Below are 10,672 nucleotides of genomic sequence, written 5' to 3' on the forward strand. Positions count from 1 at the left end.
AAGTTTGCAAAATTAAGTTTAGATAAGTTTTATATAGAATTTCGAGAGTTATATAAACTTTTATACTAAGTAGTTAGTAAACTTTATATTCAATCCAAATTATTTTTTAAATCAGTCAAGGATGCCTATTTGGAGTTGGGAGACTGAATTTATGGTGATTTGTCAACAAATAACTTTATTTATGTTAATTTTTCGAAAGGTGTACAAACTTTTTTTGCACCTTTTTTGATTTTTGTAATAGTATTTGTTATATAACTTTTTATAGAAAACATCTTTTCATGAGCTTTTTATAGCAAAATGTTCGGCATGAGTTTCTGAACAAAACGTAGTACTAGGTTTCTGTCAAACTTTAAATTGTTACATGTTTCATCACAAAATGTGCATAGTGCCCAAGGGGTGTAAATACTTTTTTTACATACTGTATAAAAAAAATTCCACAAAAACCAATGATTGGATACGGTTTCTGGGACCATTCTATACCTCTGGCCGAGTTTCAAAATATTTGCCGGCAGGACTTTCGGATATGGTCAATTATAGTTTTTTGACTAGAAATTAAGGTAAAATTGCGTAGGAAAAGATCAAAGTTTCAAATTTTTAACTCTAAAACGTTACTGGTCATGGTTTTAAATTGTACTTACATGTAGCAGAATGGTTTAAAAACGATTTACGGGACTGAAATATCCGGATTAAGCCTAAGTCAAGTGACTTAGGTACATGATTAACATTGATGATTGCATACCCTATAGAGATGCCTAAGAACTTAGACGACCTCCAAGGTATCCGGATTTGGAGTGTAAAAGGGTTTGTGGGATACTTCACCAACAAATGAAGTAGAGTTTTCGACAATTTAGTGTTTTGTGATCAGAACATTTATGTACAACATAGTCATTTTTCCTAAATGTGTAAGCATCTAGCACAGTGTGCTTTGCCCTTAACCATTGACTCGTTTGCTCCGTTCCGCCATTTTGGTAAACTGTTTCGGACTTTCCGGTGCTGCCTCGGTGGTTGTTTCAATATTTTCCTGGCAACTGCAAAGTCAAAAAAATACTTTAATGATGTTTCAATTATGGTTTGATGACTGAAAATACTCACTAGTACAGATTATGGCGGGTTCTACGAATGTGACGTCGATTCAGGTACAAGTCGATCAGCACTTCAACGCGGTCCCGAACTTCCGGCGATAGCTCGGGGGTTCTCGATAGCAGCCAGTAGTTGTCTGCGGGTTTAGTCCAAAGTTAGATATTTTAAATTTTCTTTTGCTTTCGGAGTACTTACCGCCTTTCAGAGTATTTCCAACGGGGAAACAACTAAACACGAAGGCAAAGCTCTCGTAGTCGGTGTCCAGGACCCAGTAGTTGGACGCAATTGGCGCTAGAAGAAATGGTTAGTACAGCTGTCACCAGTAACGCTAACAAAAACTCACGCATTCCTCCGAAGCTAACGTTCAGCTTGGCCCGCAGCGGATCCTCGTCGGGGAAGGACAGCAAAGCCCTGCCAATGTCAATGTCGAACTTGCCGCTCGGCGGCACCAGCATAGCATTCTCAACCCGCACGGAACCATCATCGTTCAGGCTGTATTTCGCCGTAACGCACTCTCCGTTACGCTGGAAGACCTGCTCGTACCGCTCGATCTCGTACCACTTTCCCAGGTAAGCACTCACGTTAAAGTTCTCCACAACCTCGGGCATTGCGCACTGGCCAAGAGAGATGATTTGGGCCCGGCAGGTGGTGGCCACCGTGGCCAACACGATCGAAAGTACCACCAGCGATTTCATGGTTCTGCGACTAGCGTTCTCACGTAACAGTCGGTCAGTTCCGACCCGGTGGGTTTGTTTTATAGAGTCACCAACGCGGCAAAGTGAACTTATTGGAGCTGGTCGCTGGTTGTAAAATTTGGCTTTTCGGAAATAAAAAGCTCCAATAGATCATTGCGCACGGGCGATTAGATTAGGATTTAAGCGACAACACGAGGGAGGCTAGTGGTCATTTTTTACTTGACTTCTTAACATAAATCTATAAGAAATTACAAAATGAGCACACATTGAAAATTTATAATCACAGAATTGAAAAAAAAACACAAAACAAAACAAACTCTTTAACTTAAACCGAATAACGTTGGAAAATGGAACTGACAGGGTTGAACAACAAAAATAACAACAGTGACGGAAGTTCCAGAACATTTAACTTATCTTATTTGGACGACCAACACGGGCTGTGTCTGATAGAAACCCAGGCCTTCTATCGGTATGTACTTTCCCAATTTACTCTGGATGGTTCTTACGCATGTTTTCATGAATGAATTAAGTAATAGTAGCGTAGATAATATATCTTTCAAGCACAAAAATTGAACATTGAATTGAAACGAGTGCGAAAAATTAATGTTTTGCAACGAGTTGTGTCATTTTTGTTGTGCAATTCCGAAGAAACATTTAGCAATATGATTTTTCAGTTCATCGTTTATTCCTCTGTTTATTAAACATTGTCGACAAGAATTACTTTTCGATACAAGCGCTCAGTAGTTGAATTTTTTTTTTTTTTTTAAATTAAATATGTCTTTATTGAACTTTCTTATAATAATTACATTTCATTTACATTCTAAGTGGTATGGCTACATGCTCTTCATCTTTGTTATATTTTTCGTTTTCTTATTAACTGTTCACATTCATTTATTTACTTCAAATTGTTTTACATTTTTGCATTGAATCGAATACATTTGGGTAAAAAGAAAAAAATCACTTCAACAACTAATCCTAACTTAAAACTAAAAAGCAAATTCATTGAAATATTCAAAATCATTAGAACGAGTAAACTACGAACTGTATTTTAAGATAAATCCTCCAAGCGTTCTTACTTGTTCCGCACGAGTTTTGCAACCACGCAGTGTTGTTGTCATCTCGATGAAAATGTTCATAAGTTCTTGTGGTGAAAACAGGTCACTACTGCCTTCATCCGTTGATGCTGGTTGGTTTTCCTCGGTTGCTGACTGAAACCAGGAGGTGTTGTATTCTCTGCAACTTTTGCCGCTGATTCAACGGCAATGGCTGCAGATTTGGAACCACTCGAACAGATCCTGCTCCAGGTGACGCCAAAGCAGGAAAATCCACGTCCGTGAAAGTTGGTGGTGTTTTGCGACGATTTGGTTGGTGCCTCGTCGTCGCTTGCTGCCGAATTTTCACAAACTCAGCACGTTTTGGGCAGCTTCGATTCTTGGTCGAATGGTCGCCGCCGCAATTGAAGCATTTGGCTTCAATGTTCTCGTTGATTGTTTCGCATGCTTGAGTTTTGTGCTCACCTCCGCAGGTTGCACAACGACTCTTGATGAAACAGTTCCTTCCACCATGTCCAAACTGCAAACAGTTCGAACACTGCGTCACGTCACGGTGCACTGGTCGATAACGTTCCCAAGTCACGATGATGTTGAAAATTGCCCGAACTGCTTTCAGCTCAGACGGCGTTGTCGATCCTTTCTCGAGATGAACCAGGTACAGTTGATCACGATACTTGATGTCCTTGTTGTGTCTCGTCATCTTGAAGACTTCGATCACGTTCAACTTAAGAGTTTTGAGCTCTTCTTTCAGCACACTCACATCCATGTCGTACAGGCCACGGAGGACCTGTTTCATGGGGCGTTTACCTGGATCGTCATGGCTGTAGTATTCAATCTTTGTGTTGTTCTGGAAATCCCGAACGTAGTTGTAATCCTTTCTGGTAGGTAGCAGAATTTTGAGTCCATCAGCACACAAGCGAATGGAAGCTCGTAAAGCGCCAGATTTGATAAATCCGGTCAGCCACTTTCGCACCGAATCCGATGACGATGTTTTCACAAAAATGGGTGGCAACTTTTCCCGCCGTTCAAATTCTTCCTTCTCACTCACGTCCACAGGGAGGGTAGCGAACTGGTTTCCAGACAATTTTTGAGCGTCCTTGCTCAAACTGCCTGGCTTTGCAGGTAGCGCTTCGGCATTCTTTAGCTTCTTCAAATCTGCCGAGCCTGCTGGTGAGGACCGCCTCTTTTTCTTGCCGTGAGGCATTTTTTGCACTTTTTAGCACTTTTTTGGTTTGTGAGGGACGCACGTCTGACTCGCTTCTCTGCTGATCGCAGACTCCAGTAGTTGAACTTTTCATCAATCAAATGAGCTTTATAATGAACTTTTCAGCACTGTTATTTTTTGTGATGATAAGTAGCCATTTTGTCACTTTAGAATGAGAGCAAAAGAAAGTACTTTCAAACCCGGAATTGAAAATGGAACATTACATTAGATTTGATCTACTTTGATTTCTTGGCATTCACAGAAAAAAATGATGGTAATATTCATCAGGAAATGGTGACAAACTTTGTGTCAAAAAAATGATTAATTTACCTCAGAAAATGATTATTTTCATCAGCTAGCTCGCACCACGCTCCTCCTCACGAATGAGTGCTCACGAGCCCGTTAGCGCGTGAGTATCGCAATACTGTTGAAAGTTAATATAAAAATGGCAATTTTTTAGAGTGTTATTATTTTTTCTGAAAAGTCCTAGCCGTCTCCTTCAACTACACAGAAAAAAAAGTTGAATTTTAGAATGTTGAAAATTTGATAGGTTGAATATTATCTCTCTTTTTGAGTAATATTACATAAAAAACTAACTTAATCCACCTATGTGGTATGAGCCTTCCTCACTTATTACCAACAATGGCTGATATGATGGAATTGTACAAAAATTTCATCTAGTTTTTAGATCCGGAATAAAAAAGTACATATCTCGAGACAGGGTTGCCAGATCTTTAATGTTTTGAACTCGTTGGAAAGGTTTTTTGATAATCTAATCAACGATGGGTCGGATGATGGACCCAGGCATAGTTTACATACATTTAAGTGAGATCCGGCATCCAAAAAGTACATCAATATCACTTAATTGGCCATATCTCGAGACAGGGTTGCCAGATCTTCAATGTTTTGGAGTCGTTGGAAAAGTCTTCTGATAACCTAACCAACGATGGGTCGGATGGTGGATCCGGACATAGTTTACATACATTTAAGTGAGATCCGGATATATGTGAAAACACATTTTTATACATAACTTTTGAACTACTTATCGAAACTTCAATCTGTATAAAACTCGATCTATGGGACCCTAAACCAAGTCGAATGCAACAGGTTCGGGTCAAATCGGTTCAGCCAGTGCCGAGAAACATGAGCTAGTTTGTTGGTCACATACATACATACACACACATACACACACACACATACACACAGACATTTGTTCAGTTTTCGATTCTGAGACGATATGTATACATGAAGGTGGGTCTACGACGTTTTTATACAAAGTTCATTTTTAGAGCAGGATTATAGCCTTACCTCAGTGAGGAAAGCAAAACGTGTAAAAAATGTGAACCTGATGAACATTCATTTCATCAGGTTCACATTTTTTACACATTTTTTATGTAATATTACTCAAAAACAGAGATAATATTCAACCTATCAAATTTTCAACATTCTAAAATTCAACTTATTTTTCTGTGTAGTTGAAGATGACGGCTAGGACTTTTCAGAAAAAAATAAAAACGCTCTAAAAAATTGCCATTTTTATATTAACTTTTAACAGTGTTGCGATACTCACGCGCTCACAGGCTCGTGAGCGCTCATTCGTGGAAGGAGCGTGGCGCGAGCTAGCTCACGTTTGCCCGCGCCCACGTTTGCTCCGATTTTTCAGCTCGCGTTTGCCCACAGCTCGCGCTCGCGTTCAAAGTCTTTCTATGACTAGAAGTCGAATTTCCAAAATCCAGATTATACATTTTCGATTTTATCATTTGTTTTAGAGGCAACCTTTTGAGCCATTGAGGAGGTTTGGTTTTTCGGAGATTTTTGTAAAATTTTTCAACATTCGAGTACAACAGAATTGCATGAAATTTTGATGTGAAATTGAATTTGCAATCAAAAACTACTTTACAATTTGTTAGGAAAAATGCAGCGTTTTCGAGTGAGAGCCAATTCCGAGAAAAAAAAAATCATTAAAAAAGTGCTATGAGTGCTTATTTCTGTAAATTTTCTCGATTTCCTCCCATCAATTCTTATTAGAAACAATAATTAATGGGCTTTTTTCGTTCATAAAATAAATTCAGATATTTATATTTTATAGAAACCATAAAATTCGTTTTCAAGTGTAATTCGAGTGTCAACCGCACTTTTGAAAATATTCAAATTGAGACTTGGTTAAGTTGCTGGAATATTGGCATTTTTTTTCGATCGTGCTATCTTGTTGCTCCTCGATTTTTTTTTTCAAATTTAGAGAAGAACGCCATTTTGTGCAGCTCTCAATGCTCGCACCTTTTAACTTTCACAGATCCCTAAATTTTGATTTCAATCCTGAGATAATCAACAAAACCCGGAATTATTCCAAACATTGTTGTCACACTTCAAAAAGAAAGAAATTTCAATCTGTTCGTGGTATTTTGATGCACCCTGAAAAGTGCTGTAAGTGCGAGAACTGGCCTAAAGAATTTTAGTCAGAACTCGTTTGACACACGTAAACGCCCGACTACTGTGACCCAGAGACACGAAACTTGTGCGTTTATGTTGGACTGTGTAATTTACTTGGTATTGTTTAGAATAAACCTTTAGCCTAAGGCAAGCGATTAGAGCGTCGAATTTCAAACGTATATATCTTCCTATTTTTTCGTTACCATTATTTCATAGTCCATACAAAACTTATAGATTGTCCATCGTTAAAAAAAACTTTCTGGTAGACGAATGGGCTAACCAAGAGTAACACTGGCCATTACGTGATGTTATGAAGTAAAGAAGTTGTTCAAGATTAGTAATGATAAAAAGGTTGATTAAAAGAATGATTTATCCAACGTCACAATGACCAAACACTGATAAAATAAACTGAATAACTTAGAAGTATATACGAAAAAATGTTCTGTTTTATTTACTCTTCGCAATTAGCACCATAATGTCAAAAGGTTTCACAAATAAATAAACACAATCTTAAAATCACACACGCTCCGTCTAGAAATCCGGACACCGCTCGTCCGCCTGGTTCGTGAACCGGATCTCGTTCTGATCGATGTACTTCCGAATCGCACCGAACGCCCGCTCGTTGGCATCCTTGTCGTCGGTGAACTTGCGCTCCCTCGACAGGAACCAAAATCCTTCGCTGGACCGGTCCTGGGGCAGCGGCTCGCAGGACCACACGATCGCAAAGTTCTCGTAGTCCGTATCGATCACCCAGTAGTTGGACCGATCGTTGGCTGTTGAAGGATGTAAAGGATGCTTAGAGATTCACATCAAACACTGCTAATGATCAGTAACTTACGTGCTCCAAAGAACGACACGTTCAGCTTGGCCTGGACGATCTCCTGCTCGGGAAAGGACAGCACGGCGGTTCCGATGGCCTCGGAAGAGGTTTCGTTGATCAGACTGAAGGCCGAGTTCCGGACGGACACCGTGGCCGGATCAAGCAGGCCGTAGTTGGCAGTGGTGCAGTCAACCTTGATCTGGAAGGGCTGCTCGTAGCGCTGCAATTCGTACCACTTGCCCAGGTACCGGTCTAGGCAGAAGTTCTGCACAACCGAGATCTCCGTTCGGCAGGGTCGGTCGTAGATGACGCCATAGACGACCGCTGACGACAAGCCCAAAACTAACAGGGCAGCGGCGAACACTTGCGGTGATTTGTACATCGTGTCTTGCTTCGTTGACTGCTGTAAATGTATGAATATGCCGGTTGAGTGGCACACGGCATTTTATACCAACAAAAAAACTAACGAATATTATCGGTGAAGTGGTGACAGAGTTGCGTGGGTTTGTTTTGGGTTCTTCCAGAAGTATCTCGGGAGTGTACGTATAATCAAAATGCGTGAACCATTCCGTAATGAATCGACATTTTTGCTTATCGAAGCACGCGACATATAATAGATAACAAGTCATGGTCGGAAACAGATTACAAGAACAATTGGTTTGTTCTGGTAAGAGATTTATGGTTGAACTATATATTATTTTAACCCTCTACTGCCCAAATATTTTGTTGTTTTTCTTGTTTTATTTTTAAGTAAGATTATTTGCATTTATCTTGTCTAGTTTATGTTTGTTTTTGGTTGTATTTTGCCTATTCTACCACCTCCTATCATTACATTTTGCCTGTCTATCATTTTCTGCTATAGAATGGTACCATCATCATATAAATTGTAAAAAAAAAATGCGTAGCGGCATAGTTTGGGACATTACAAAAAATACTGCATACTTCTTTTTACTGAAAATATAGGAAATGTTAACAAAAACGATACTTTAAACCTGGGTGCTGAATAGTGGTTCGCAAAACGGCCTCAATTTTCGCCAAAAGTAGAGTGTATTGTTATCGATGGATGGAAGTTGTTTATGGAGTCGATGCGGTTGTATCCATCCAGAAGCTGTCTTTATTGTTCGATTCCGTTTGAAAATCTACTGGTTTAGTGAAAATCTTATCTGTTTGTTGAAACAGCTCTACGCTAGAATTAGCGATGTTTTTTTTCGCTGGACCAGGAAAAGTGGCAGGATTCCAAAATCAGTCAGGGAATTTATCGGTGACATCGCAGAATGACAATCTCGCCGCAGTTCTTCGTCACCCGTAAAAAAGAAAAACATTTTCCAACCTATCGAAACTTTAAAACACACAATTTTCAAGCAAAAGAATTAAAAAACTATACAAATAAAACACATACTACTGATTATAAAACAGCTCATTTACCAGTAAGAAAAAAGTCATGCTTGTGCTTGAACAGCCTCCTACTTTGTAGATGTAAACAAAGTGGGATCATTCGAAAATCACGATACGCATTCCCTCTATTCATCACCCAGTTTAGTATAACATACTTTTTACACCGTGAACTTTTGCCCTGTAGGCCAACAAAACGCAATTTTGTGGTTTCAATTTTGACATATTAGGAATCCTCGGGAAATTCCACAAAAGATTGAGGTTTTGGAGTTAAAATATGATTTAAAAAGTAAGTAAATAAGACAAATTTGAATAAAAAAAGTTGGATTGTGTTTGCCATGTAAAATTGATTAGAATCAACAAAACCCACAAGAAGCCGAAAAAATTATTCATAAGCTTTTCATAGCATTTTGTATGCCTCAACAAACATTTAAATGAAGTCAGGCCACTGCCAATATTTTTGAAAGAAATTTATTTGCCACGGTCTGGTCAAGGTTAAGAGTTAGTTGATGGTTTTGTGGCTGAAAAAACTCCTTTTTTTACAAATGTAATGAAAATGAAAAAAATAATCTTATCGAATGCACTTGTATTTGAACTGATTTTATTTGTATTTTTCAACCGTTATTCCTGAACCAGATGCTAGTCTACTTTAGTCAAATTTGAACGTTTTATAACTCATTTCCAAAAATGTTTGATGGAAATTTATATTTGTTCAGCGAAATATTTGTTTCGTATAAGCATGGAGCAATTCCATGCCAAATAGGGAATCGGTTGTACCCGACCCTCTCCGATTTCAATGAAACTTTGTAGACATGTTATCCTACGCTTATATAAGCCATTTTTGTGTATATGGAGCCAGTTCCACTCGATAATAACATTTGAGAAGGGCGTAAGTGTTTTAAATATTTTTGTAATTCGGAATTTAAAAATTTCTGTATCTCGAAGCCGTTGCATCGTATCAAAAAGTGGTCAGAGACAAACTTGTAGGAAATTTGACGGGCTTTTCGAAAAAAATACACTGAAAGAAAAAAACACTCTGCTTTTACGAGATTTTTCGATTTTTAAGTTTAAAAGTCAAATTTGAGGGCGAGCCCACGATTTTTTTTTCGTTCAAAATTTTTGTGAAGATAGCCTAAAATGTTACAAAAAGACTCACGAAAAATGCAGGATGGAGCAACTCACCTAAAAAAATACAAAAATCATTAACTGAAACTGTTTTTTTGAAAAGTGCTCTAAACGTCAAAATTTTCACAAACCGATAGTGGGAATCGATTCTCCAGACAATTTTACATAAAAGTCTCCATATTGACTACTGTCCTAAGTCCAATCCTTGTGAAGTTACAGCGGTTTTAAAAATAAAAATGTTGAAAAAATAGGTTTTTTGATGGTTTTTTGCAATATCTATATGACAGACTTGATTTTTCAGTCTCAAAAATATTTTTACCGGAAAGCTCGTCCAATTTCCCATAAGTTTGTCTTTGACCACATTTCAATTGGATGTATGGGCTTACAGATATAAGCTAATTACATTGCTCATAACTGAAAACATAATATTTTTTCAGTGTAGTATAGTAACCTGGATAGTAAATTAGCTTAAATCATCAAAAAAATGAGTTATTTTGAAAAGTGGTCAAAGACAAACTTATGGGAAATTGGACGAGCTTTCCGGTAAAAATATTTTTGAGACTGAAAAATCAAGTCTGTCATATAGAAATTGCAAAAAACCATAAAAAAACCTATTTTTTCAACATTTTCATTTTTAAAACCGCTGTAACTTCACAAGGATTGGACTTAGGACAGTAGTCAATATGGAGACTTTTATGTAAAATTGTCTGGAGAATCGATTCCCACTATCGGTTTGTGAAAATTTTGACGTTTAGAGCACTTTTCAAAAAAACAGTTTCAGTTAATGATTTTTGTATTTTTTTAGGTGAGTTGCTCCATCCTGCATTTTTCGTGAGTCTTTTTGTAACATTTTAGGCTATCTTCACAAAAATTT

General features: G+C 38.0%; 2 protein-coding genes across 2 annotated transcripts; both read right to left on the bottom strand.

The window, feature by feature from the left end:
• Positions 1–851: 851 nt before the first annotated feature.
• On the bottom strand, positions 852–1,872 carry LOC6050130 (apolipoprotein D). The gene is made up of 4 exons (XM_001866753.2): positions 1,424–1,872; positions 1,276–1,371; positions 1,093–1,216; positions 852–1,028 (listed from the first exon to the last, which is right to left on the bottom strand). The coding sequence occupies exons 1-4, from the start codon at positions 1,773–1,775 to the stop codon at positions 932–934; spliced, it is 669 nt and encodes a 222-aa protein (XP_001866788.2). The 5' UTR covers positions 1,776–1,872; the 3' UTR covers positions 852–931.
• A 5,054-nt stretch (positions 1,873–6,926) lies between these two features.
• Positions 6,927–7,701, bottom strand: LOC6050132 (apolipoprotein D). Its single transcript, XM_001866755.2, has 2 exons — positions 7,300–7,701; positions 6,927–7,234 (listed from the first exon to the last, which is right to left on the bottom strand). Exons 1-2 carry the CDS (start codon positions 7,661–7,663, stop codon positions 6,993–6,995), a joined length of 606 nt encoding a protein of 201 aa, XP_001866790.2. The 5' UTR covers positions 7,664–7,701; the 3' UTR covers positions 6,927–6,992.
• Between the last annotated feature and the right edge of the window lie 2,971 nt (positions 7,702–10,672).

This window comes from Culex quinquefasciatus, chromosome 3 (assembly GCF_015732765.1).
Source record: "Culex quinquefasciatus strain JHB chromosome 3, VPISU_Cqui_1.0_pri_paternal, whole genome shotgun sequence".
In the NCBI taxonomy this organism is placed as follows: domain Eukaryota; kingdom Metazoa; phylum Arthropoda; class Insecta; order Diptera; family Culicidae; genus Culex; species Culex quinquefasciatus.

What these genes read in the sequence shown, in the direction of transcription:
- LOC6050132 (XM_001866755.2), bottom strand. Translation starts at nt 7,663, where the DNA reads ATGTACAAATCACCGCAAGTGTTCGCCGCTGCCCTGTTAGTTTTGGGC. An exon ending in CGTGTCGTTCTTTGGAGCAC is followed by an intron (nt 7,235 to 7,299) that starts GTAAGTTACTGA and finishes ATCCTTCAACAG; the next exon opens with CCAACGATCGGTCCAACTAC.
- LOC6050130 (XM_001866753.2), bottom strand. Translation starts at nt 1,775, where the DNA reads ATGAAATCGCTGGTGGTACTTTCGATCGTGTTGGCCACGGTGGCCACC. An exon ending in CGTTAGCTTCGGAGGAATGC is followed by an intron (nt 1,372 to 1,423) that starts GTGAGTTTTTGT and finishes CATTTCTTCTAG; the next exon opens with CGCCAATTGCGTCCAACTAC. An exon ending in TGGAAATACTCTGAAAGGCG is followed by an intron (nt 1,217 to 1,275) that starts GTAAGTACTCCG and finishes CTAAACCCGCAG; the next exon opens with ACAACTACTGGCTGCTATCG.